The following is a 27320-nucleotide window of genomic DNA, read 5'->3' as shown; positions in this document are numbered from 1 at the left end:
TAAATGTAATACAGGCACTTATTACCACTTCCAGTCCCACCTGATTTTGGTCCATCAACATCCTAGCCTGATACCCAGCTATGTGAAGTGGTCTTCACTCTCTGGGGAAATCCATGAGGTGACGCTGCAGGGTCAAAGTTAAAGTCCAGCGCCCCACCATCCATGAGGGTGTCATGAAGCACAGTCTCCATGTCACATTCAAATCTTTCAATGGACACACTGTCCAGGTCACTGGGCAGCCGCTCCAGATGATGACCGTGTGGATGACGTTCCCTGTAACCATTGCTGCCGTAGTTTGCCAAAACCTCATTAGTGCGTGCTAGGTTTCCTCGGGGCCGCTGCATGCACATCCTCAGGTTGGTCATCCGAGGAGGGCCCCCTGGAAGACTAGTCAGGGGAATCATGTTACAGGTGTTTAAGTCTCGTGAGGTCGAAGGGCCCTGGCTTTGTATAGCTTGTGGATTTACATGGGGAACTAGGTGGCTCTGAGGAGGATTCATCATTTTTACTCCATTGTGACCTCCCACACAACTCTGGCTGCTGTAAGAGGGCATCAGGCAACCTCCCCTCCCGACAAGAGACACCTGCATATTCCCAGAAGGCCTCATATCCCTACTGGCATCTGCATCTAAGGTCAGCAGCTCTTTGAGGAGGCCAGCAGGGCAGATAACCTGGTTCTCATAAGCCCCAAACTCTGGCTTGGTCTCTGCTCGTGTCTGCATGGGAGGAGACAAGGAGTTCATCCTCACCTGACTGTACATGCACTTATGGTAGTCTTGCTGTTGATGCTGCATCAAGCCAGCGGAACTGTAGGTGCTACTCTGGAGCAGAGCAGCATTTGGGGAATGCGAGGAATCCGAACCTAGCTGGGAAGGTTTAGGAGAGAGCAAGTTAAGGTTGTCCAACAGATTATCCATGACACGCTCTAACCCATGTTGGCCCAGGGTTCCGGCCACCTCGGACAGCCTGGGCAGGGTGGAGGTTATCTTGGTCCCTGCTGCACCAGGATACATCATATGGCCATCAGACTCCACAAGATCATCCTGTTCGGATGGGAAAGGCGAATGGTGTCCGCTCAGGGTGCTGGCATCAGAGCTGGCACGTGTCCTGAAGGAACTCCAGGCTTCAAAGTCATCATTGCTGTGGGAGTTTGGGCTTCCCAACCAGTTAGAGTACTGGGAACAAGGGCTGCCTGTTCCTCCCTCAAACCCTTCCTGTAGAGTCATCTAAAGATAGAACAAATAATAGCTTAGAGAGGCTGCCAATTTATGATTAACTCTAAAACCATGGGAATATGTTGCCACGTGATATGCTTCATGTTCAACTAAAGAAGGCAACAACAACAACATCTCATAACAAATGAAAGTGTAATGCTCAGAAACAGGAGCTGTACCTTTTTCTTTGTGGCCCTTCCTCTGCTTTTGGCGAGCTTGCTGCTGTTGTCCATGGAGGCAGCTCGGCGTCGCGGCGACTTTCCGTTCTTCCCCCCCTCTGGGTTCAGCATCCACCAGGAACTTTTCCCTGTTCCTTCATTCTGTATGCGCACAAAGCGGCTGTGCAGCGATAGGTTGTGTCTGATGGAGTTCTAGATGGGAGGGGGGGGGGGGAACATTTCTCAGTGATCTGAAGATACCCCAGTTATGTTCTTTGGTGCTTTTGCGGGGCAGACGTCAGTACATCCAGGATATGCTACTTGAACATGATGACACACAAAATAAAAGATGGCACTTGATTTAAAAAAAAAATGCTCAACAGCACAAGTGAAGATATTTGTTCCAAAACAAAAGCACCAACAATTATGAATGCCTTATCAAAAAAATATAAACAGCAGTTAAGTAAATTAAGTTAAAGATAATTTTAACTATGAAAACTGAAATTTGAAACTCTTCAAGATGAAATCACTAAAAGGGAATGGTGGGCTTGAACGATAAGGAAATTGCAGCATCTTGGTGGCATAAATTCCAATGACTGATTTTCAAATGGCTTTGTATGAATTTTTAAACACTTGTTTTGAAAAGTCCTAGAGTATGTTTGTTCAGTTATAATCCTAGTTTTATCAGTGCTGTCCTCCTGTCCCACCCTTCCACTAGCTCTGCCCCAGCACACTGAAAAACAGCACAGAGTAAACAGACAGAGAGTAACTTCAGAAGACCTGCTACATATTTTACATCTCCCCCCACGGCCACAAATGAAGTAAATGAAGATAAGATAATTACTTAAGCCTATTTTTGTGCAGTCATATGAATACACCTTTAACTACAAACACTCCATTTTCTCTAATTCCATGTTATGAAACATGAAAAGGGCACGCTGTGGTATTTCTGTCTGGAAAGGAAGCAGGGAGCAGAGACACCGTCACACAGGGAGCAGATATTACAGCACAACCAGATATATCAGGACAAACCTTAGCTAAGGTGGAAGTCGTTGCTGCGCTGGTATGAACAATAAAAGAACAAAGGGCAGCACAAGATGTTTCCAGCAGGAAATGTCCTCTGAATACAAATTCAAGTGTAAAAGTAGCTCCAAACAGTTATTGAAGCCAGATGTCACCAAGCACAAAACTTCCAGAGCATGCAGATAAAGACACAGACATGTCTGACGGGCTCGCTGATATGTCGTACGTTGGGTTTTAGCCTTTGGGCAAATGTATTGAGTACACGTTAATCATCTGAATATGACTCACTTTTATATACAGATCATACTGACACAATGGAATTTTGTTCTTTTGTTCTTTTGATTATTCACTCTATTATTTAATTGCAGAGGCTCCGCGTGCTCTGGGGCCACTGTGCATGTGTGCGTGGTTGTTTCAAGGGGCCCTTGTGCTAGGGTGTAAATGGAAATTTGTTGTGATTTATCTTAATCTTAATTTTAAAAAATGCATAGTTAAAGGAAATTTTACATTTTCTAAAGTGATCATATAAACGATTTGTACATTCAAATATTTAATGTAGATACATTACCAGAGCGATAGCTTCGAATGATTGGAGAAATACATAACATACTTGACAATACTGTGGGAATTGTTTCTGGGTGACATTCCCAAACAAATCCATTTAACCACAACAAGTTTAGCCTCAAACTGTGCATCAATCACAGACTAGTCCTGAAGCCTCATCAGGAGTGGAGGCAGTCAGATGTGCACGAAGAAGAGATGTCTTACTGAAAAAGAAAGCGTGGGGAGGTTATGGAGTTCGGCGTGAGGCTCGGGAGGATGACAGAGTGAGCTGTTTTCTCCAGCAGCTCTGGGGTCAATGAGTTCACTGCTTGTTGAACACGAGCTCCTCATGTGGCACTGGCAGCTGCATGCAAACAGGTTGGAGGAGCAGACACGCGGGGAGGAAAAGAAGCTTCAGATATTCTGACTACGGAACGCCCCACCCCATCCCCTCTCCTCTGAACTGGACTTCTCCCTTCTCTTCCACTCACTTTTAAACAAGGCTTCCTGCATCAGAGGACATCCTGCACATGTACACTAGTTAGACGCGTGCATGCACACAAACTCAAATGGTCAATCTGTCTTCTTTTAAAGATGCTCAATTTATATGATGTCAGCCTGCAATCAAAGACGAGAAATTAGTCATTGGCAGAGGACCTGAGATCTGAGCAGCGTGATGCACAAAAACTGTAAACCAACTGTCCTGCTCACACACAGCTGAGATCACAGCTGAGGAGTGATTTTCAAATGTCTACAACCTCTGAGTAGATCTCACAATAGATCGCCGACTGCATGACTGGGTCCTGGGAAGGCCTATTCTTTGCATGGCTTGGGATAATCCTCATCTCAGACGGGCTCACCTCAACCCAAAGAGAACAAAAGAGATCTCCTGCTTCTCTGATTCGGGGGGCGGGGGAGCCCCATCACTCATTTTTCTGAATGTCTGACCCAAGGTGGTCCTACATGTGTCTTTGTCACAACATTTCTACATAAAATGTGATGGGCTCATCTGAATATGAGGCATCAAGGAATAATTGACCTTTTTGGCAGCTCGGGGAATTCTCAGACACAAATTCAGGAGGCCTGCAAGTGACAGCCAGAAGATCTATTGAGTAATTGTAGAGTAATCTATTGTAATTTAATTCTGCTTTGCCTTTGTGTCTCTTGACTTGGAGACGATATATCTTGCATTGCGTATAAGAATTAAACTTTTATCATTCTTAGCTTTGCAGCAACCAAATATCTTTTGAGAAGAATATCTGAATTTTAATGTCACATTAAACAGACATGGGAAAGGTCTTTGTGCTTCTGACCAATTCTATTTTTTTAGTTTGCCCTCCAAAGTGTCACACATTGGAACGTTCCCTGTGAACATAGCATGGCAGAACTCAGCTCCTCTTAAGGGATCACTAAAGGGAACCAAGTTATGGAGAGTCATACACCATCGAACAAATCCTAAAACGTCCCGATTGGACAAGAAATGTTCTGTGATCATCAGTGTGATCTGTTGCAACCTGAACTGGCTCGTGCGACTGGACTTCAAAACAGTCAAACTGACACAGCTGCTGTTTCTTGTCTAGTGAAGCACGAAGCTTGCAGTAACGGTTGTGGAGGAAGTCAACAAACAGGGCTCCGTTGCAGGGACAGGTGCAGCTGCAGCTTGCAACTGGTCCAAACGTTTTACAGACAGGACAGAGGATCTCCCACGAGATCGACTGCTGCTCAGATGAGAAGCTCTGCTCTGTTCATTAAATGATGAGAAGATTTGTTGGTCATGATGACAGATGGGAGGGAAAATTGCATCAACTGCATTTTAATGCCTCAAGCATCTTTACTTTACAAATGTATAATTGTAGTGCTAAGCAATAAAACACAAACTTTGTTGTGTTTTATTGCTTCCTGTTAATCCAGTCTCCCTTGGACTGCTATGACTAGTAGAGTATTGTGACTCACATGAGCTAATGTCTAAAATCATATAAAATAGTGTGTTGCTGGCATTGCTAAATCAGTGTTCAATCAGATTTTTAGTACCATTTCTATAGCGTATTGGGCTATGGCTACACTGTTTTAGCAATCCTAATTAAAAATGACAATAGTAAAACCACAAGGAACACACATTGAAGATTGGCGATTCGCGATTGGGATGGGAAAAGAAATGAAGATAATATTTTACATTGCTGGATGTGTAATCTGTTTTGTCAACACACTGCTTTTTTCATTTTGGGCCGCATGACTTGGCTGGTCATGACGTGCAAAACCAAAATTGTAGATGGTTGACAATCTATAGCTGCTGTCTTGCAGAGAAGTCAGCCGTCTGCTGCAAATAAGAGAATGCAGCACTAGCAGAGATTACAGTAAACGTGGAGAAGGACAAGCCACTTCCTGGCACCGTCTTCCTGTGCACCCCTCCCTCCCCTGTTCTCCTCTGACCCAGGAAGTGCAAGCAGAAATGAATTTAGTTCAGGGTTTACTGAGTGCACAAACAGCAGGGCGGTAAAAAGGTGAGGACAATTTGCTGATGATAAAGAGCCGTCCCCTCGCCTCTTCTTCATCACTCTGCAAGCTACATCATTAAGCCATGTATGAGTGACCGACTTCTGTCATGGCTTCAAAGAAGCAGCATGGAAATGAATGTGGAACTTTGTGTTCGGAGTTCCGGTATAGATGAAGAAGGGATCAAATGAGAGTGATGGGCAGTTATGGATATTCCCACATGATAAAAAGACACAACTGTACTTAAACCATACTTAAATCCTAATAAATAATCAAGGTGATTACATTTTACCTCCAGTCTCTCTCACTCTCCTATTGAAAGTCACATTGCTCCAGCTTTTACACGGTAAAAACATCAACAGATTTGGACACTAATCTCTACTAGCCCTGACCTTGTTTCTCTATCTTCATTCTATATGTCTTTGCTTCATATCGTGCAAAATGGACTTGAGGCCATGCTCTTTATGTGAACATATTATGAGGGGGATTATTGTCTTGCATAGTGCTGGAGGACAATCCTGAAAGCTACATGCCATGGATTCCACAGACTCACACGTGTAGACAGCAGACAGTAAAAAAAAAAAGCCTCATCCACAGCTCACCAGTCAGCTGACTGCTCCCCCTCTACCCTCAAGCCATGGCCGTTCTTTGAAACCCCGTTCCCCCCCAAGCCTCCCTTTCTTCATGGGGTTACTGGAAGCTTTCAATCGGCCTCTCGAGTTCAGGGTCGGCCTCCCTTTTTAAACCTTGTGATCCCAAGAGAAATGGCCGGCAGTTATTACGTTTTCCTCCCTCGCCTCTTTCAGCAACTGTTATCTCTTTTCAAAATTGTGTTCCAAAATGCACCCAACAATTTAGCACTATAACCCTGTTTATTCTGAAGATGATTTAGCATAGCTGCTGTGTGAGGTTGCTGCGCTTTGAAATAAAAGCAAGCATGCTACATGCTCACAATGAAAAGGCTAATGGCAATTGGCACAAAAATGAAAGACACTAAATCGCGAAATCGTTGGAGCAGAAAACAAAGAAGGGACCAAAACCACAAAGGCAATCAGACTCCCCAGGAATATTAGCATTTCCTTTGTGAATGCTACTGGTCCCCGGCAGTCATGAAACCTGACTAACTCCTGGAGTCATGAGCATCCATAAGGTGAAGGGTTTTTGCTCCCCCTCACCCCCACCCTCAGGTGAGCTGTTATGCATCCAGGTGTGGCTGGGGTTTGTGGATTTTGGGGACAGCGGTCAAATACTGCATTATATGTTGATGAGTGCTTTCCTAGTTTATAACTGTAGGTGAAATATTTTCAGGTAATTTACAGACTTTGAAATAAACATGGACCGCCTGTGTCAGTTAAACTCTGGTGTGGTACTTCCTGTTCCATCATTGAAGGTCACACTTCATTGAGAAAAGCACACCCTATATGCCAGTAAGATGCCGATATACCTCGCATACTGCTCAGTCACTATCCCAGGGGAGCCAGTACTCGCAGTCAACTGTGGGCCTCTTTTGTGGCAAAAAGCACAAGCAGCAAACACATGTAGTTACACAAGGGCGGCAGGAAGTTCTAGCAGAAGCGAAGTTGGCCTCGTTCTGCCCTCGGCTCACCTTCTGCTCACCACCCTCCACCCACCAGCTTACCTCAGCCTTATCTCTACCTGTCATTACAATCAAAGATACTCATGTAAGTGTCTTCTAAAGTCAAGGCCAGGATATGACACAAAACAAAATAACCAGACTGATCTTTTTCATATATACTGTATATGTGGTGGAAAATAGAATAAAGCGTCTTCATATTATTGGATGATATGTACAATCATGGTACGGCCTCTCCCCTTGGTTTCTCCTCTTTTTCCAGTCATGGCCCTCGTGTTTTGCAGGGCGGCTATGTTAACACATGGCACTATTTTCCATCCACTCTGCAGGAAATGCATCATAGTTCATTGTGAGGGGACTGTTGTCTTTTTCTAACAGGAAAGTATAAAAATAACTATCAGCCGGTAGTTCCGAAGCCCGGCGACTGTGCCAACATTTAGGAATGCAGAGGTTGAGGTGCAGATGGGTTGATTTAACATCAAAGATAAACAAGTTGGTGCTATTGTCTTGATGAAATTCCACAAAACCTTTCTGGCTTCATTGAATGTTAGGAAAACAGTGGCTATAGCTGAAACCATACTAGATAGTCAACTATTGCTTTTAATTAAATATACAAAATGATCTTTCTGTCAGGTGTTTTATATAAATAAGCATGACGTAGAGACTACGGGGGAACTCAGGGCTTCTGGTGTACTGGCAGCTTTATGCCCTGCTACAACGGCCTTCAATATAACAGAGGCTGATCTGTAGCTGATGTGAAAGCTATAAAACAAATTGAGAATTTTGTGTCACTGTTGAGATGGTTTTGATGATTGGCAGTAAATCAGCAAGTCTGCCATCTTTATCAAAGTTGAACTTGAACAAAGCATTTGTCGATATACTGTTCAATAATTGGCTGTAATGGTGAAATAATATGCAAATTAATCAAAAATAAATAGAATTGAAAAGTTAACTTTTTCAAACAAATATTGGATTTGAGGCCTTGCAGGATTTGTAAGACTAAATGAGAATCCATCATGTCAGGGTTTGTCATGTGGAAAGAACGACATTAGTCCATGGCCAATCAGTGTCCTCTGAGGAACCACCAGCAGCTCTGGGGTTGGTTCATTGTAACAACAGTGAGAGAAACAACCATTCATTCAGAAACAACAATAGCTGCCCATAAGGAGGGTTGGCAAAGACTTATTCCACTTTACAAAGACAATTCAGGCTAATTCTCCATGACAAGAAACTCATGGCCGTCATCAGCGTAAGACCCGGGTGAGAGGCGGCAGGATAAAGGGCAGCGGACCCTTTCTCCAAACCGTAGCATCCGCTGAGGAAACTCCAGAAGACAGGGACACAGAGATATGAGTGCACGGCTCTGGAATGGAGGATGTTTGACGTTGTTCCCACAGCATTCCCTTCTCCCAGCTCCTTCCCCTCCATAAACGCCCCAGCACTGATTGAGCTGTTTGTGTCACCTCCTGTTATTGTCACAGGAGCTCCACACACCACTTTACGCCTCACCGTTTGCACGGCGAAACCACGCACGCATTTTCCATGCAGCAGACCAGTGCTCTCATGCGTAATAAAGTGCAGTTAAAAAGCTGCAGAAAGGAAGGGGAGGTAAAAACTGTGCAAGGCTGCGATCCAGATTTTCACAATTAGGTGTGAAACAATGAAAACTGGATTTGATTGAGGTTCATAGAGGCATTTCCTGACATTGCAATGAAAGTACAGGAAGGCCTGCAAAGAAGAAAGAACAATTTGACTCAGACAATTTCTACCTTCAAATGCATCTTTAACTTTCTGTTTGTTATTGTCCTTTTTAAACAATAAACAACAAAAACAGTGGGGGTTTTTTAAAACTTGTTCTGCTTTAACTACACAGGAGATAGTAATGACAATAAAGATGATTCTGATAGTATGTTCATACGGTGTTAATGCTTCTATTGTGGTAGAAGAGGCCCTTTTTGGAGTGTTTCACAAAGTCTTGAGGGCAGAAACGAGAGCTGATCTTTGCCAGTAGAGTTAATGTGACCGCTGAACATCCCAACTGCAGCTAATAGAGGAATAAAAGCACAGCTGTTACACTGTTATGTCATGCAGCCATCATTTGTTATATTCTAACCACATTAAAGCATGCTTTTGTGTTTTTTATACGTTTGTATTTTTTTTTGCTACATTGCACGTTCCACACAGCTGGATGAGACGTTTACGCGCGCTCTCACCTTCCACCCGGCGGAGCTATTACTGTCTCCCTTGTCCTTGAAGTAAGGCACGGTCTTGACCATCCAGTCGTAGATCTGGGACAGCGTCAGCCTCTGCTCGGGCGAACTGTCTATCGCCTTGGTGATCAGGTCCGCGTACGACATGTTGCCCCAGGCGTTCCGACGCGACGAGCTGCTCTTCCTCTGGCCGGGGTTGGCCAGATGTGCGGCGCCGAGAGGATGCGCCTGCTGCTGGGGCGGCAGCTGTGGAGCGGGGAGCTGCTGCTGCTGCTGCTGAAGATGATGATGATGATGGTGATGCTGGTGAAGATGCTCCAAGCCGTTTCCGTCGCGACGCTGGAAAGCATTGCCCGGAACGGGCGGCTTCTGCTCTGTGTCCTCTTCACAGCCCTCCTCCAGCAAGCAGAGGCTGCTGATGAACTCGCTTCCTGCCGGCTCCGGCTGCACCGACGGGGCCGGGGAGGACGCGTTAGAGTTGGCCGGGTCGGGGAGGTCCGGCCTGGGCAGCGGCCAGGTGCAGGACCGTGGGCGGGAGAGTGGCTCAAATTCCGGGTCTATTTCGACCTGCGGTGGCGGTACCTCGGCCATCTCAAGGTCAAACTGGCTCCAAATCTCACACAGACGCTCACATACAAAACAAATAATATAAATTAAAGAAAAATGTTTTTTTACCCAGGTGAGAAAATGAGTAATGTGTTGAGATTACAAGCTTCCGGGAGAAAGTCGGATACGTTTGTAATTTAAAAGTTAGAGAAGTTTCATTCAAGGTCTCCTCTGAAGTTCACGCCATCCAACTCTCAAAGACTGTCGCTCTGTCAGTACTTGTAGCGTGTGATGCTGCCTTCAGGCGCCACCGACAAGCTGCGTTCTCTGATCGCACGACTCACGGTGCGTTCAAGTGCGCTACAGCGTGGGACAATGGCTTCGTTGGCTCTGGTGGAATTTATTTGTTACAATTTGCAAGTATAATCAAATAAAAAATATATATCTGTTTAAAATTCTTCTGAAATTATATATATAATTGTATTTTTTCATTATTTATTTATTATTTGTTTTTTTATTTGGAAGGATAAACCCCTTGAGATGAAACCGTCTCGTTTTCAGTACAAAAAGAATACAGCAGTGCAGATGTTATGCAAAAAAAAAAAGAAAACACTCCTTACACACAAGCACACACCCACACACACAAACACTGCTCACAAACATGCACACGCGAGTCTGTATATATATAGCTGAATGAGTGATCAATCCTTCAGTGTATTTTGATAGCAAGGCAGAGTGTCTGAAGTCCGTCTGACTGCAAAAACACTCCATTACTTCACCAAAATATACTTTATTTACAGGTTTGCCTTCATTTTGCTACTTTTTAGAAAAGATTGTAACCCTTTGCAAACTTGTCAGAAATTCCTATCTTTACGTTGAACCACACCCCTCTCTGCTACCATCTAGTGGCGTCTTCGTATACAAGAAAATTCAGAACAGAGCCAGGTGTCTTTCCACGCAAACTCGTTGCACTTTAAACAGCCCACACGCGCACACACACACACACACACACACACACACACACACACACACACACACACACACACACACACACACACACACACACACACACACACACACACACACACACACACACACACAACTCCGAGTTTGATTGCCAAGAGTTTATCAAGCCAATCTAGACTGTGTTTAAGGAAAGGTGAACAAAATGTGGAAATGAGACACTTTAAAATGCTGCGCTCTCATTTTCCACGCTTTCTTGGACAATAGATTACCAGGGTGTTTTTATACCGGGAGGAACCCGTGTGGTACAACGTTAACATGTTTTTAACTTTATAACTTCCCCTTGCGAAGGGCATACGGTTCAAGATCTCATTATGTAAACCTGATCTGAAAGTCTTAGATGCTGGATGCAGTTTATAGTTTTTCATGACCTGCCTAAAACAACACCATTATTCATGATCACACTTGTTTGCATGATCCTTTAACGACAAAAATAACAAAAATATTTTCATCAACATGCAGTTTTTTTTATGTGAGGTTCTAATAATCAATCCGACTTCACTGTGGATTTTTAACACAATAAACTTTACATTATTACATTCCTTTGAGTGGGACAAACCTTTTGTCATTTTTGTCTGAATGTCTCGCTGAGTTATCTTTATACAGTAATTCTTTCTTTAAATTGATGCTTTACCATCTATTCAGATGTGCTAGTGTCTTTATCTCAATCTTGTCTTTTCTTGAGCATTGCATTGCTGATGTGGCAATAAAGCAAATAATCTCAACTACAACGGCACGATTGTTTCACGACAGAATCATTTCTGAAGAAAATGCAGGATATCCCAGAAACTGAAAGTATTAACATCTTTTCATGCGAGCACAATAGAGAAAATTTATGGGCAGAAAAATGAACGGAACTGAAGCCATGACTAACACTTTGTACTTTTTATTAGTTGTACAAGCATTTAAATTAACTGCATTTCACTTTCTCTGTATTTTTAATTCATAGTGTGATTAAACCGTCATTCTATAGTTTGACAAATATTTCAGAACGATAGCGGCCCCGGATAAGCGGAAGACAATGAATGAATGAATGAGTAAAGATGATATCGGCAAAATTGATGCCAGTTCATCCTACCAGGCCTCCAACAGGAGTAAAAAAAAATGGAAGCTGTTCAGCAGTAGAGGTGAAGCCATTCAGTCCTGAAAAGCCCTGCTGAGTAAATGGCTCTTACTTCACCAAACACATTTGTCTTCATCTATTCGAGATAAACGTTAGCCTCTTTGAGGCACTCCTTTTTCTGGTCAAAATATTCTCTGTACCAGGAAATGTGGTCCTTCTTATTTTGGACTGTCAGATATGGGTTTCTGGACAGACCAGCAACAACAAGTTCCATGAAGTGGCGCACTGGTCCCTCACGGGGGAAACCTTCCTCCAGGTGTTTTTCCAAGAAGATGTGCTCATCGAACGAGACGCTGGCTTCCTCATCGAGTCCTGGCACACGACAAAGGGACACAGTCAGTGTGACGCCTTGGACAAAACTACATTTAATCGAACGAGAATGGGATATTCTACTCACCAGCTTCATTGTTGATTGGGTACTGCCACAGCTTTCCTTCTTTGGTCCACGCAATCATTTCCTGAAACTCGTTGCAGGGCATGTGATTGATTGACAGAGACAACTTATTAGCAAAGTCCATATCCCATAGAGTCGGTGGTGCTGAAAATACGACAACAGAATCATGGTCAGATGGCATCGATGAAGTTAAAACAAAAAGCTCAAGATATTTGGTGATACATTTGTTTGGGAGCCAGAGAAACCGATTGGATGATCATGTCCCATGACGATAAGCATTAATGAAGGTCGACTGCCTTGGCTACATTTTCTGAAATGGCTTATTCCCCGATTAGCCTCAAGGGGGTTTGACAGGGTGACAACGACGTCAGGTTCATCACAGTGGCAACACATGGAAAGAAAAACAACCATTCAAATTCATTCTTATGGGCCATTTAAAGGCACCAAATCTTTTTTATGTGGGATGACAAAGCCCTACCCAGACAGAAACCACGCAGACCCAGAGAGAACACGCAAGCTCGACAACAGAAAAGCCCCTCAGGAAGTAAGAGCCTTGTTGCTCTGAGGAAACAGTGCTAACTGCTACACTATTCTGCCACAGAACTAATCGAAACAAAGAACGCCATAACTGTTCCATGTGAACACCTGCAATGATTGTAGATTTAAAAGAGGGAAAAATACTAAATGGATTACCGACTGTTGACACCGCTTCTTCAGGAGTGGGAGAGAATATGTTCAGTCTCTTCTGTGACAGCACAGCCTTCCTAGTAAATAAAACAAACTTTAAACAAAGTTCCCGTGAAAATAGTCTGAGCAAAAATGTGTTCCATGTTATTTACTTCTTGTAAGCCTCTTTCTGCTTTGCAGCGAATCCTCTGCTGAATTTGTATCCTTCCACGTCTTCTTCAGACTGGAACCAACGTCCGGGTTGGGCCCATTTTGGTTTTGAATTCTGACCTACTTTCATGCCAGCAATAATTGCTCTGAAAATGGCCATTATGCAAAAACAGATACAAATTAAACTTTAAATTAAACATTACTTTGACATTTATATGCCGGACAACCAATGCTGGTGGGTCTACCTGAGGTCCACGGAGCCCTTCTTCTGAGTCCCACTGACGGGCTCATGTTGCTTCAGCTGCTTGATGATGTCCGACTCGGCCTGGCTTTGGTTCGGCAGAGTGGAGGCGGCAGCAAACGCAGCTGCAAGCAGGTCAGGATCCAGAGACTCACTAAAGATCCCAAGATTAGGATGCAGAGCAAGCAACACAATTACAGACACAGATATATGGTCACCTCATCATATTTAGACAAGAGCGACGACTAACATTGTCGTAAACAGAAACAAAAAACTGCAAGACATACAATTTACAATCTGCTTTCTGCTGAAAATCAATCTCACCTCTTTGATGCAGCTTCCAGCTTAGGATGCTGAAACATTCTAGCGGTGCTCTCCATACCTTCTCGCATTAGACCGTGGGTAGACGTATAACTCTCATTCTCTGTTGAATCTTTGGCATTCCTTTTCCTGGTCACCTCCACTTTCATGCCTCTAAGGAGTTCACGGAGATTCTCATTGATACCTTTAGCGACAGTAGATTTGATTTGATTTGTTGCTATGGCTGAATCGACGTTGACATCCATATGTTGCTGCGTGGTATTTTCATCATCGGTCTTTAATACGGCTGGCTCCTCACTCCGCGTAACTGCGTTGACAACTTTGCCGTCGTCTTCAGTTGTCTGTGTAATCAAAGTTGGAGTTTCCGTTGCGTCGACGTCGCTGTTGGCCGCTGGCTTGTCCTCTTCGTTCGCGGAGAAAACGTCACTTTTCTTTTCGCAGATTTTGACTGAACCTGTGCTGAGGGCTCTGGCTCCACCTCCAGTCTCAAGCCTATGATGAAGTAAAATGTAATTAATCATCACGGATTTAATGTTTGTTTTTTTTTCCAAATACTAAACACTGAAATAATATCATTATTGTAGGGGGGAGACGAGACTGTTTAAAAAGTAACGTGACATGGCTAAAGGTTTTGTTGCATTAGAGTGTTCTTTATAATATAATAAAACACTGTATGATCTTCGCACCTCTTATCACATATCGACAGTGATCAAAAGAGGCAAGAATCTACACACATGCTGGCGCTACACCGCACCGGCCCCACAAAATGTCAATCAAAGTGTCCCGCCCCATCAGTACAGGTCCAATAAACTAATAAATGGTTCTCTCCATTCCATGGCTTTTATATTCAGGAGCTTTATTTGATTCATGGAGCTGTCGATGTCAAATGTTAGCGACAGAATTACTATTATTAAAGCAAATAGCTGCCGTCATTAAGCACACTGTAATTTAATATATAACTTGTTCGCACTCACCAATATGCCGGAGCGCCGGCCTTGCCACATTTAGCAAGTGCCACACACGATTCGCGGATGCTAACAGAAGATCTTTTTGCAGTGGACACAGTCCGATAGAAAAATCTATGCATGATGTCTTCTTTCAATGTCCTTCCAGGTGCCTGACATTTGTTGTTACATCTAAAAAGTACCCCCTGCAAACAAGAGGACGAGAGGAGTTCCGGCACCTGGAAATGCAGTAACTCTATATAAAACTGGCATATAGACAATACTCAATGCGACTCAGTGATGGTTAAAAATATATATATTTCTTTTTTAACTAGTTACTTATCATATGAGACACATTCTTGGTTGACTTGTATTTTTTTTTTTTTTTTTTACCGAGTAACAGTCACCATGGAAATCCCTCATTGAGAGTCTCGCGATATGAAAACCAGAACGTGACTCAAAATGGCGATGGGAGCTAAGCGCTAGTTCACGAATGGGTATCCAGCGTCAGTTCGTGAGTTAGTTAGAAAATTATAACGACATGGATATTCATAGCAATGCGTTAGCTTTGCAAAGAGCGTATTACTGCACATGGCAATATTAACTGTTGTAATTTTGTTTACAAGTTCTTGGTTAAATTCAGAAAGGGAGAGGGAAACTTCACACAGGTAAGAACGTCAACGGGTGCTAAGTTATTAGCATCCGAGCAGACATACGGCAAATGTAACTCGATTTAGTGTTGGAGGAATATGTGTCCGCTGAGCGTTGAAAAACAAACACTCTCTCGATTTGCCTCTGAAGTTGTATTTGAACTAATAAGTCGCTCGCGTGTTGTACGCGGTGTTGTTAGCGTCGGGGTGGTTGTATTCCACAGAAACTGCTGTACAAATGTCTGTGGTACTTGATAGGTGGAAATGCACTCTCACATAACGTGGGTGTAATAATTAATTCATTTAAATAAAAATTACATTTACTTCAAGAATAAGTGAGTCTTGTGCGGGGGGGGGGGGGGGGGGGGGGGGGTATGCGCTATCATGAAAACTATGTTCTGGATCTGATCCAGAATGAGGACAGGAATAAAAAAAATGTAACATTGAAAACCCCATTTAATGATTAAAAAATGAGTTAAAGATACGCACAAACTCTGATTCACTTTTACCTTTCATGGTTGGTGTAAAGATACCAAGAACTATTTAGAACAGGTGTCTCAGACTCAAATTACTTGGTAGATTAGTTTAATCTACTAATGATGTGATGTTGCCATAGTGATGTATATTGTGTATAATATACATAAACCATGGGATACAGTTATGCAGGCGTCATTTTGCGTTGTTTTTATCACGGATTTAACGGTATGTCCTTGCCTACGCCGATGTTCCGTCAACGTTACCCGAGGTGGGTCGGCTGCACGTTGGAGCCCGACTCCGAAGCAGGGCTCGGAGTCGGGCACTCTCCTCACTGGAGCCCCCCCCCCCCCCCCCCCAGTGAGGAGAGTGCTGAGACCCTGGCGCAGTGTCCTTAGATATTACCCTCCTTTCAGCATTTTAAACAATCAAAAACTCAAAAGACATTCTTGAGATATTCATTCATTGAATAATAAAAACATAATAATATAAACCTTGCAGGCGCATTAACGTTAAACTTTCATATTGACCTGCGGGCCACAAATGATCGTCCTACGGGCCGCGAGTTTGAGACCCCTGATTTAGAACCTTTCTGTATATACAGTATATTCATAGTGAACATGCCGAACACTTTAGTGGTGGGCTATTAATGAAAATATCTGTCTATTCCTCAACCCGTGTGCATCCTTAGCCATGGCTGAGGAACGCCGGCAGAAGCAGTGTTCAGTCATCCTGCCCACAGAGTCCATGAAAGCCATGGCTGAGTCTGTGGGGGTGGGGCAGTTACAGGAGGAAAGCTGCACGACCCTCAGTGAAGAAGTCAGCTACAGGATAAAAGAAATTACGCAGGTAACTCACGGTTGATCGAAGCAGCCATTTTGTTTGCGACTCTTTGTTATACCCCGTTCGTTAATGTGTTGATAAGCATTGTGTTAGGTTTAATGTAATTCTGTTTGGTCTCTTTCTCATTCTTGTGGAGGATGCCCTCAAGTTCATGCATCATGGGAAGAGACGCAAATTAACAACCAGTGACATAGATAATGCCCTCAAGCTGAAAAACGTGGAGGTAAGGGAGAACGTAAAGACGAGCTGTGTAGTCAAAGTACCTGATGAATGGTATTTAAAGGAAAGGACGAAATCATTCTAAAACCGGTATTCTATATCCTCCCTCTTCGTAGCCCCTGTACGGGTTCCAGTCGCAAGAGTTTATCCCTTTTCGCTTCGCAAGCGGGGGTGGAAGAGAGTTGCATTTCTACGAGGAGAAGGAAGTGGATCTCAGTGATATCATAAACACACCACTCCCCAGGGTACCGTTGGATGTGTCGCTCAAAGGTACCCGCATAACTAGTACTACTTGCTGCTGTTTGCTTTGATTGTGTGATTTTAAAATCACAAAGAAATGACTTGTTTGTCCATCCATAGCTCACTGGCTAAGTATTGAAGGAGTCCAGCCTGCTATTCCAGAAAACCCACCGCCAGGTCAGTCCTGTGGACGTGTACTTTTCTCAGAGACGTATAATAAAAAAACAATCTGATATGACCTTACATTCTGCATTTTAGCACCGAAAGAGCAGCAGAAGATTGAATCAACAGAGCCCCTCAAAGTTGTCAAGCCTGGCCAGGATGAGGAAGGAACAATTCAAGGCAAAGGTCAGGGAGCAACAAATGCTGATGGCAAAGGTCAGCATCTCACCGAGTTCGTCTTTGGTCTGTTCCTCTTCCCTTGTCTCTCCCGAGCTTGCTCGTTTGTTTCCTGCGTCCTACGTTTCGTATCTGTTTCTTCTAGGAAAGGAGAAGGGTCTGATAAGATTGAAGCCTCGCAGCACTCACGAGCTGTCAGTGGAACAGCAACTCTACTACAAGGAAATCACAGAAGCTTGTGTTGGCTCCTGTGAAGCTAAGAGAGCTGTAAGTCCCGCCCTTCCGTCTTTATTGATCGGTCTCAGTCAGTCTCTACGTTGTGCTTCCTGTCGTTTGGGGGGGGGGGGGGGTTTCCCAAAAATATCAGCAGCTAACAGGAAATTTTGTGAATCACGAAGCGCAAAAAAAACGAAGAATCAACTGGACTTGTTCAAGTTTGATTGAAGACGTTTCGCCTCTCATCCAGGTCCAGTTGATTCTTTGATCTTTTTTTGCTCTTTGTGATTTTCATGACCGAGAACCTACACAGGCAGGAAATTGTATGACGCAGTTACAGAATTCCACCATCATCAAACAGTTGTTTCGTGGTTTACCATGTTGATTTCTGATACATATTTCCTCCCGCCTCATCCAGGAAGCTTTACAGAGCATTGCTACAGATCCTGGACTGTATCAGATGCTTCCAAGATTCAGCACATTTATTTCTGAAGGAGTGAGCGTTACTTCTACTTTCCTCTAATGCTCTGAATCATTAGTCCCCTCGTAGAAAATACGGAATGTCTCTGCTTATTTTATTGATTGAACCCTCCCCTCAAAGGTCCGTGTGAATGTGGTGCAAAACAACCTGGCTCTTCTGATCTACCTGATGCGGATGGTCAAAGCTCTGATGGACAACCCCACTCTGTATTTGGAGAAATATGTGAGTGAACAAAAAGAAAATTGTTGTTTTTTTTTTAACGCTGGAGTTTCAACAAATACCCTTTATTTAAATGTAACAAAAAATAATTCTATCCGTCTTCGCAGCTGCATGAGCTCATCCCAGCTGTGGTGACGTGCATTGTGAGTAAGCAGCTGTGTTTACGCCCAGATGTTGACAACCACTGGGCTTTGCGAGACTTCGCTGCTCGCCTCATGGCCCAAAGTTGTAAAACATTCAGTACTACGACCAACAACATCCAGTCCCGTATAACCAAGACTTTTACGAAGGTGAGTGATCCCTGACTCCCAAAAAAAAAAAGGGGGCAACAAAGACAACTGGATTCTTCTGGCCTCAAATTACAGCGTGTTTAAGTTAGCTTTGACACCAACGTTAAAAAATACTCCCAAACTAAGCCAGGCTGCCGTCTTTTTTCAGAGTTGGTTGGACGACAAAACTCAGTGGACGACGCGTTACGGCTGCATCGCTGGCCTCGCTGAATTGGGAGCCGACGTGAGTTCGATTCGGTTTCCCCTCTGGTCTTTATTCATTTTCACAGTTTTCAATAAACACCAAACCTCTTGATTTATTTATTTTTCTTCTGCAGGTGATTAAGACGTTGATCCTTCCTCGGCTTACTGTAGAGGGCGCTCGCATCAAAGCGGTGATGGAAGGACCGGTGGTTTCCAATATTGATAAGATAGGGGCCGACCACGTTCAAAGCCTCTTACTGGTAATGAGTTTCTGTCATTACGCATTTAAAAGAAGTCAGCTTACCACAGAATCTTGTAAGTTTATTCACAAGTACAGTGGAACCTCGGTTCTCGAACGTAATTCGTTCTGTAATGTTTGAAAACAGAAAATATTATTTCCCATAAGAAATAATCGAAACTAGATTAATCCGTTCCTACGCACCAGATAAATGTTCATTTACATTAATATGTAACTACGTGTATCTAAACTACAGATAATACATAAAAGTGTAAATGGAACAGCCGGTTTGCCGCGGCTCCACTCGTGTGTGTTCGAATTCCAAAAAGCTGTTTGACTGCCGAGGCATTTTAAAACTCCGTCTTCTGTTCGAAAGCCGAGTTTTTCGAGAACCGAGTTGTTCAAGAACCAAGGTTCCACTGTACTTAGGTTACATGTGTAAATAATGCGTATTTTTGTTTCACAGAAACATTGTGCAAGCGTTATTGCCAAGATCCGGCCCCAGCCCGACAACGTGGAGCAGTATCGGATCGACTACGGATACCTCGGACCCATGCTTTGCTCCCACGTCATAAAAGCCAGAACCCAAGCAGCCCTGCAAGCTCAGCAGGTCAACAGAACTACATTAACCATCACACAGGTACATTTAGTACATGTTTGAGTTTTTGAGAATGTGCGTGTGCCAGTTCATACCCAGCACAGCTGATCACTGATGTCTCTCTCCCAGCCTCGTCCCACCCTCACTGTCTCACAGAGTGGGTTAAGTGGGTCGGCGGGGCCCCGCGCTCCCAGCATCATTAAGGTTCCAAGCTCCCTCACCCTCATGTCATCCCGACCGGGGACCCCGTCACAGCCGTCGCCTCCGGCAACCAAATACATTGTCATGGCAACCAGTGCGGGAGCTGCGTCAACTCAGCAGGTATTTTGAATCCTTACATGCCTGCGTTTATCCAAAATGTCTTTTCTGCAAACGTGTTCACGCGGCAGAGTCGACAATAAAGTTGACTTTAATTTAGGTTTTAATACTTTTTGTCATCTTAATTAAATCAGATATTATAGCAATGCAAGTGGTTGCATTTCATAACATGCAAAACACAAAAGGCTTCATGAAAGATGTTTTTATATTTGTGTAATGATATTTATTTTCACCTCCCTGACTTCCACATCTGCGTGTGCCTGACATTTCGACCTCTCGCCAGGTGATCACCATCAGCTCTTCACAGTCACCCTCGCCAGTCACCAGCACCGTTCCCAGCGCCACTTCGACCTTTCAGCCTCTGGTTAAACTGGAGTCAGGCGGTGGCCCCGGACTGACGGGTTCACGACCTCTGCAGAAGTACATAGTGGTGTCTCTACCCTCGTCTGCCTCTTCCTCTTTGGAGGCAAAGAGCTCAGTGCTACCGACCTCGATGGAAAGGTCTGAGTCTCCTGGAGCGAGCATGCAGCCCCCACACTGAGACTCTCGTACGTACTGCAGTTCGCGCTGGTGTAGCCGAACGTAACAATATGGCGTCAACGCTGGAGTCGAATGAAGGGAAATGTTGAAGCTCTTGACTGATAAATAGCAAACGTGGCACTGTAAATAAGTTCATGCCCAATACATTCTGAGGTCCATCTGTGAGATCTGTAATCTTTCAGCATATATTCTAATCATGTTTTTTTTTTTTTTTTTACTCTAAAATAAATCAGATTTTGTATGACATCTTTTATCTTGGTGGATTTGTTACAATTCCAAAAAGTGGCAGTGAGCCCGGTACGCCCTGTACTCGGTTACAAGACACGGAAGGGATGTGTACTACGTTTAAACGACCTATATGTGATGCAAGAGGTCGCCGGTAGAGACATATGTGGAGATCGCTTCCACACATACGCACACACACACACACACACACACACTCTAAAGCAGGGGTGGGCAAACCTTTTGACTCACGGGCCACAATAGGTTCTAAAATTTGACAGAGGGGCCGGACCAAGAACAGATGGATGGAGTATTTGTGTGAGCTAATATAAATGACACATGAAAGCTATTGCATTAAAGGATTTGGCCTTTTACAGGCAGCATTACAGAGAAAAGGTCAAATGACTGAGGTTTAATTATAATACAATTATATTTAATGATATAATTTGGACAAGTTCGGCGGGCCGGATTAAAAAGACCAACGGGCTGCATATGGCCCCCGGGCCTGGGTTTGCCCATGTCTGCTCTAAAGCCTCAAAGCCACCGTGATCAGAAGCTGTTCAGAGACATTCATTCAATCATTTCCCCCGATCACGATGTCTGAAATCTGGGTCGTGGGTGTTGCTGGGGCCCATCCCAGCGGTCTACAGGTGAGAGGCGGGGCACACCCTGGACAAGCCGCCAGTTCATCGCACACAGGGCCACACTCACACTCACGCGCAATAACACTGGGAGAAAATGGATCACGATACAGTATTAACCCGAAGCTACAGTTGAGGTAAGCTGATTAAAATGTCAGGTGGAAACTTTCTTCTTTTTTTAAAACTTTAAAGAGGCTGCAGCATCTCCGGCTCTCTGAAGCGCACGTTCAAAGTCAAGCTCACTTTCCCAGTGCGGAAAGCGAAGGTCGTACGGAGCTCGCATGGGAGTAAAACATGATGCAAACCACAGTGCCACAACCGAGCCTTATGATTGGTCCGCGTTTGTCACATGATACGTTATAAATGCGGAAGTAATTATTTTCAAACAACGTCGACTGTGTCAAAAACGTGTTATCCTATACAAGAAAAGGGCGGAGAACACATCGGGACTGTCTTCAGTTTCACTGCGACGGATTCTAACGTCGTTCTTGTTCTTGTTCTCAAACATGAATTACAAAATAAGGGCTGCTGTTAAAGAGGACTGCAAAGAAATATACAGAATGATAGTGGTGAGTGTTTGAAGCCATGAAAAGTCATGCTCTGCTTCATGATGATGGGTTTTTACCTTGATGGAATGTTGTGATGAATTAATGATGCTCATTTAACTTTGTCAAATGTTTGTCTAAATGTTTTCACCGATTTTCTAAATCTCAGGAATTGGCTGTTTCTGAAAATATGGCCGATGAAGTGAAGATCACTCGGGAAGGTAAACTGCAGGAATACGTTCATAAATTAGCTTCGTTTTCTCGTGTTTCTATCCAACCGATGAGACGAAACTGACGAATAAATGGGATCGGCAACATTATTAATGTTAACATTTAATTCTACTGCGGTCAGAATGCTGAACCAACATAACATGCACACAAGTGAATGTGGGTTTTAATCTTTTTGCCTGGAGTGAACATTGAACTGTTGTTTCAGTTGTTGAATAATAAAATACTTTGTACCATACTTGTGCAAATATTAACAGAGTAATTACAGCTGAAGCAGGTTCAGTACGTCCTTGATCTTATTTGCATTCCTATTTATAACAGAGGAGCAGTGCCCTGATCAGCATTTCTCTAATACCGGTTTGCAGTCGTGGGCAGTTCATGCTGGGCCATTATCAAACCGATCGAAGGGTTTCCGTATTGATCACACCTCCTGCTTTACACATGGAAACATTTGTGTCGCTTTCAATGTGCATGTTGAAAAAGCAACAACATTAAATACCGATTGTGCGTTCGTTGCTACCGTGGTTAGGGTTAGGGTAGAAGGATGAAATGTTTGTAGGAAGACCGGTTATCTGTCCTGTTTCATTTAATAGACCTGGAGCGAGACGGTTTTGGACAGAATCCCTTCTTTGAATGCCTCGTCGCTGAAGTACCTGAGGAACACAAGTCTAAGGAAGGTAAAGTGATGCTGGAGGCCTTTTTCTTTGTAGTTTCTTTATTTGTTTATTTGTTTATTTATTCTGGTGTCTCTGGTTAGACAGGTTTGAATCTAACACACATAAAGAGGGATTCTGGTGCTTTAGCGTAGCGTAGCAATAAACTTAAATGAAATTCACTGATTTCTTTTTCATTTGCAGTTTGTTTTTGACTAAATGGAGGTCTATGCAGATCGCCACAGACCCAATAGAAATTATCTGTTTTAAATGCATGAAACAAGAACAATTATCCCTCCAAATCTGACCCATTTATTTCTGATGTTCTCTTTTTTAGGACAGATGCTTGTCGGATACGCCCTTTACTTTTGCTCTTACAGTACAATTGAGAGACACGTTTTGCGAATGATTGACCTTTATGTGATGCAAGAATTCAGAGGTAAAATAAATGTTGAGCTGTCTTTAAAAATGATGTGTTTTAATAAGAAACTGTTGTCAGAAATTAAATGTGCTTACAATGTTTTGCCATCAGGAAAACACAATTTCATTCTAAAAACAATTGAAAATATTTTCAGTCTTGTCTTTTTATACTCATCTCCAATTCAGGAAGTGGTATGGGCAAGGGTTTACTCAGCAAAGTGGCAGAGGTAAGAAGATCTTGTTTCAGACACGTTTACTGAGGTGAAGTTTCATTGTGTGGGATCAGCTGCTCTGCGTGATTCAACCAAAAATTATTTTGCTTCCGCAGATCGGGAGAAAAAAGCAGTGTGTGACGATGCAGACATCTGTTTTCAAGTGGAATGTTCCCACTCGACAGTTCTATGCCGCTAAAGGAGCTGTGGACCTCACTGAGAGTGAAGGCCAACGCTTGGTTATTTTTCATGGACAAAACCTGGATAATTTAGCAAATGATGCACCAAAACATTAAAAATGTACCATGAAATTGTCAGTAACATTCGATCTTTATAATCTTCTCTGTACCTGGTTCACCCCTACTTCTATTTCTCCAGTTTTTTTAAATCCTAATAACTTCTTATGGAATAAGGAAGTGTAATTGCAGGCTTGCAGTTTTGTTGTTTCTGCTGGTAGAGGTTTATTTTTTTAAATATTGTTGGTCTACCAATGGTAATAAAACTTTACGACTTCCTCCACTGTAATACATAATAATACACATGCAAATAAACCTTCACATACTTCTACCTCATGCACCTTGCTCATGCTTAGGCCATTTCCCTGTCTGTAAAAAGCCACATTACGCTGTCCTTTCTAAAATACCTTTTCTGTCTGTGCATATGTCATTTATAGTATTTAATATTTTATTCGTGTGCTACTTAAAATATGTTTATATATATATATATAAAGTACAAGTATAAATACAAAAATGAGATTTAAAAAAATGATGTGGAAGTTCCAACAATAACAAGGTGGCTGCCTCTTCCGAATGTTTCACCATCCAGTAGGTGGCGCTAACGCTCTTAAAAACTAGTTGTTAGCGGCTAACGAAAGACAAATAAAACCCGAAGAAGAAGGAGGACGATTGTTAATGCAAACATGAATTTCAAAATAAGGGCTGCTACTAAAGAGGACTGCAAAGAAATACACAGAATGATAATGGCGAGTGTTTATATAGTAGCGTAATGTTGAGATAAATTAATGCATGTCATTCATTTTATTTGCCAAATTGTCTGTTATAACCTCTGTCCGTTATAACTGTTTCTAAATACTGTATTAGGAATTGGCTATTTATGAGAAAATGCTCGACCAAGTGACGATCTCTCACGAAGGTAAGTGCGCACGTTACAATCTCTACAATCACTATGGAGTAAACGTTAAACCATTGATCTCTGCCACCAGTAACGTTAAATGCAGCCTCGGGCGCGGTGCGGTTAGCGGGAGCTAACGTAGCGGAGCATTGCCTATGTCTCCCTTGTGCCGGACCCGAGTCCGGATAAACGCAGACTGGAGTTGCGTCTCTGCAGGAATGACATCCGGCGTAACAAATGGCCAAATCTAACATGCGAATCAACGCAAATAAGAATCCGGATCTGCTGCTGCATGATCTCTGCTGTCAGAACCGTCTCATGCCTGTCGTTACCCTCGCCGAAGGGGAGGCGAGAGTATTGCAATTGGGTCTGTTTGTCTGTCTTTCCACGCGCATAACTCAAAAACTAGTAACCCAATCGACTTGAAATTTTTACACAAGCAAGGTACTGTCCGTGGCTCGGTCCACCCCGAGAATGGCGTTGATCCGGATCCGGATCTGGATCCAGATTCTCGAATTTTTGAAAGGATTCTTTAGCATTGCGAGATCGGGCACTTTTTGACATTTTTCTTAATTTCTTCAAAACGCATGGCGGTTTGGATCTGAAAAAAAAAAAAATCACACATAAGTACTCCTTAAAGGTCTATGACCATGACTAATTTCGGCCGGATCCGGATCACAATCCGGATCTGAGGGCTAATTTTCGTTCTAAAATCGGCATTTTTCAGGAGTCCATCCTGACCTCAATTTTGGAGCTAGAGACTTCTAATTTGGTGTGCACACTCATAGTTCATTCTAGTTTCCTATATGTTACAATTGTATTTGTATCTTGTCCCGTTCCGGAGCAGCAAGCTAGAGCAGGTTTGGCTCCTCTGATCTGGAAGCCCTGTTTACTGTCTTACAAGATCCAATAGTCTATTGGAGGCGAGGGTCTGCAATCTCTGATTGTCTCTTGTTTCTTATGTATCCATGTCCCACAAGAATAGACCTGTTACCATGAAAAACATTTATCTCCCTCTCTTTCAAACACTTGTCCGGATCCGGGTCCGTGTTTATTTACAATTTATGGAATGATTAAATGTTTGTATGAAGACCGGTTATCTGTCCTGTTTCATTTATTAGACTTGGAGCGAGACGGTTTTGGACAGAATCCCTTCTTTGAATGCCTCGTCGCTGAAGTACCTGAGGAACACAAGTCTAAGGAAGGTAAAGTGATGCTGGAGGCCTTTTCCTTTGTGGTTTCTTTATTTGTTTATTTATTCTGGTGTCTCTGATTGATTAGACAGATTTGAATCTAACACACATAAAGAGGGATTCTGCTTCTTACTTATTTATCCAAATTGATTTTCTGCTGTTCTTCTTGCTTGTCTCGTTCTGTCTTTTACTTTTGGTTTTAGGACGTACAGCTGTCGGGTACGCCCTTTACGCCTGGGCTTATAGTACATGGAATGGACGGTCAATAGATTTGGAAGACCTGTATGTGATGCAAGAATTCAGAGGTAAAATAAATGTCAAGTTATTTTCAAATAAGCATGAAAATAAACTATTTATTTGAGATTAACTGCTTATTATTTGAATTATGATTTGTTTCTGTGTTTGTACTGATTTCCTTTTCAGGAAAGGGTATTGGCAAGGGTTTACTGCGCAAAGTGGCTGAGGTAAGAATGTTTTACTTCAAAGCTTTTTGAGTGAGATCAGCTGCAAATAAATTACTCTTGTGTTCTCAGGAGGGGAAGAAGAAGCAGTGTCAGAGGATGCAGTTTACCGTTTTAGATTGGAATAAATCAGCTCGTGAATTCTACGCTGCTAAAGGAGCTGTGGACCTCACTGAGAGTGAAGGCAGACACGTTATAAGTTTTCATGGACAAAACCTGGATAATTTAGCAAATGAAGCAGCAAAAGATTAAAAATGTACAAACGAATTATTGTCCTCTGTCAAAATGCAGCTTCTTTGTTTTCTGACATTAACATTCAACCTTCACTTTGAATCTTCACTGCTTGGTCCACCCCTACTTCTATTTCTCCAGGTTTTTGAATCCTTTATTTCAGCATGCCTGTCTGTCTATGTCACAATTACAAGTTTATTCTATCTCACCACTGAATTTAATCTGGATCTGATCCAGAATGGGGTCAGGAAGAAAACAAATATACAATTTTAACATTTAAAAACCATTTTACGTATATTAAAAAATCAGTTAAAAATACAGTGCTTCTGTCGTTTGGTTTTGATTTTTTTATTTACAACCATAAACATCACAAACAAAGGCTACGTGTTCAAACAGCAGGCTGAAGTAACCCAAATCCAAATAATTATTTTTGCCCCGTTCCGACGGTCTGAACAACACATCCGATTTTTTCAAATGCAACCCTGGCCACTTGGATATGTTCCCACGGGTCGGGCCCTTGTACTAACTAGGGTGTAAACAGAATTCCGTTGTGTGTTTGCAGTGTAAAAAGGTGTAACATAATGACAATAAAGGCTAATCTTAAATCTTGTGAAGTGAAACTGAAATGTGAGCAGCTCACCTGTGGCTGGGCGTCGTCTTGTTTGAGGCACTGGAGCTCCTCCTGTCTGTGCCTCCTCCCTCATGTTAGCGAGCTCTTGTTCAAATTGCTCCCTCTGTTTGGCCAGCTCCCTCGCAAAGGCCTCCTCCTTCTTGGCGAGCATGTCTTTAAAGTGCTCCTCCAGTTCGGAAGCCTCCTGCTGCTGGCGCTCAGCGGCTTCCACCAGCTTGGAGACTTCCTCCTTCCTTTCCT

The 27320-nt window shown here is 43.0% G+C and overlaps 5 protein-coding genes across 5 annotated transcripts; 3 read left to right on the top strand and 2 right to left on the bottom strand.

Annotated features, from left to right (window-relative positions):
- Nucleotides 1-62: 62 nt before the first annotated feature.
- LOC137900450 (forkhead box protein O1-A-like) lies at nt 63-9826 on the bottom strand. Its single transcript, XM_068744536.1, has 3 exons — nt 9239-9826; nt 1394-1585; nt 63-1226 (listed from the first exon to the last, which is right to left on the bottom strand). The coding sequence occupies exons 1-3, from the start codon at nt 9824-9826 to the stop codon at nt 63-65; spliced, it is 1944 nt and encodes a 647-aa protein (XP_068600637.1).
- Nucleotides 9827-11727: 1901 nt separating this feature from the next.
- On the bottom strand, nt 11728-14807 carry mrps31 (mitochondrial ribosomal protein S31). Its single transcript, XM_068744324.1, has 7 exons — nt 14695-14807; nt 13724-14212; nt 13404-13553; nt 13161-13304; nt 13015-13085; nt 12325-12465; nt 11728-12239 (listed from the first exon to the last, which is right to left on the bottom strand). The coding sequence occupies exons 1-7, from the start codon at nt 14805-14807 to the stop codon at nt 12004-12006; spliced, it is 1344 nt and encodes a 447-aa protein (XP_068600425.1). The 3' UTR covers nt 11728-12003.
- Nucleotides 14808-16481: 1674 nt separating this feature from the next.
- Nucleotides 16482-20697, top strand: taf6 (TAF6 RNA polymerase II, TATA box binding protein (TBP)-associated factor). Its single transcript, XM_068744803.1, has 14 exons — nt 16482-16637; nt 16768-16854; nt 16967-17120; nt 17211-17267; nt 17349-17468; nt 17575-17696; nt 18064-18141; nt 18247-18348; nt 18453-18635; nt 18784-18858; nt 18953-19078; nt 19523-19696; nt 19784-19975; nt 20256-20697. The coding sequence occupies exons 1-14, from the start codon at nt 16482-16484 to the stop codon at nt 20511-20513; spliced, it is 1884 nt and encodes a 627-aa protein (XP_068600904.1). The 3' UTR covers nt 20514-20697.
- Nucleotides 20698-21776: 1079 nt separating this feature from the next.
- LOC137899939 (diamine acetyltransferase 1-like) lies at nt 21777-23818 on the top strand. Its single transcript, XM_068743970.1, has 6 exons — nt 21777-21944; nt 22090-22141; nt 22742-22825; nt 23139-23240; nt 23408-23448; nt 23550-23818. The coding sequence occupies exons 1-6, from the start codon at nt 21882-21884 to the stop codon at nt 23727-23729; spliced, it is 522 nt and encodes a 173-aa protein (XP_068600071.1). The 5' UTR covers nt 21777-21881; the 3' UTR covers nt 23730-23818.
- A 534-nt stretch (nt 23819-24352) lies between these two features.
- Nucleotides 24353-26846, top strand: LOC137899940 (thialysine N-epsilon-acetyltransferase-like). Its single transcript, XM_068743971.1, has 6 exons — nt 24353-24415; nt 24534-24585; nt 25686-25769; nt 25961-26062; nt 26181-26221; nt 26291-26846. The coding sequence occupies exons 1-6, from the start codon at nt 24353-24355 to the stop codon at nt 26468-26470; spliced, it is 522 nt and encodes a 173-aa protein (XP_068600072.1). The 3' UTR covers nt 26471-26846.
- The last annotated feature ends 474 nt before the right edge of the window (nt 26847-27320 follow it).

The sequence above is a fragment of the Brachionichthys hirsutus genome, chromosome 10, assembly GCF_040956055.1.
Source record: "Brachionichthys hirsutus isolate HB-005 chromosome 10, CSIRO-AGI_Bhir_v1, whole genome shotgun sequence".
Taxonomy (NCBI): Eukaryota; Metazoa; Chordata; class Actinopteri; order Lophiiformes; family Brachionichthyidae; genus Brachionichthys; species Brachionichthys hirsutus.
This window is presented reverse-complemented; position numbering and strand designations above follow the sequence as displayed.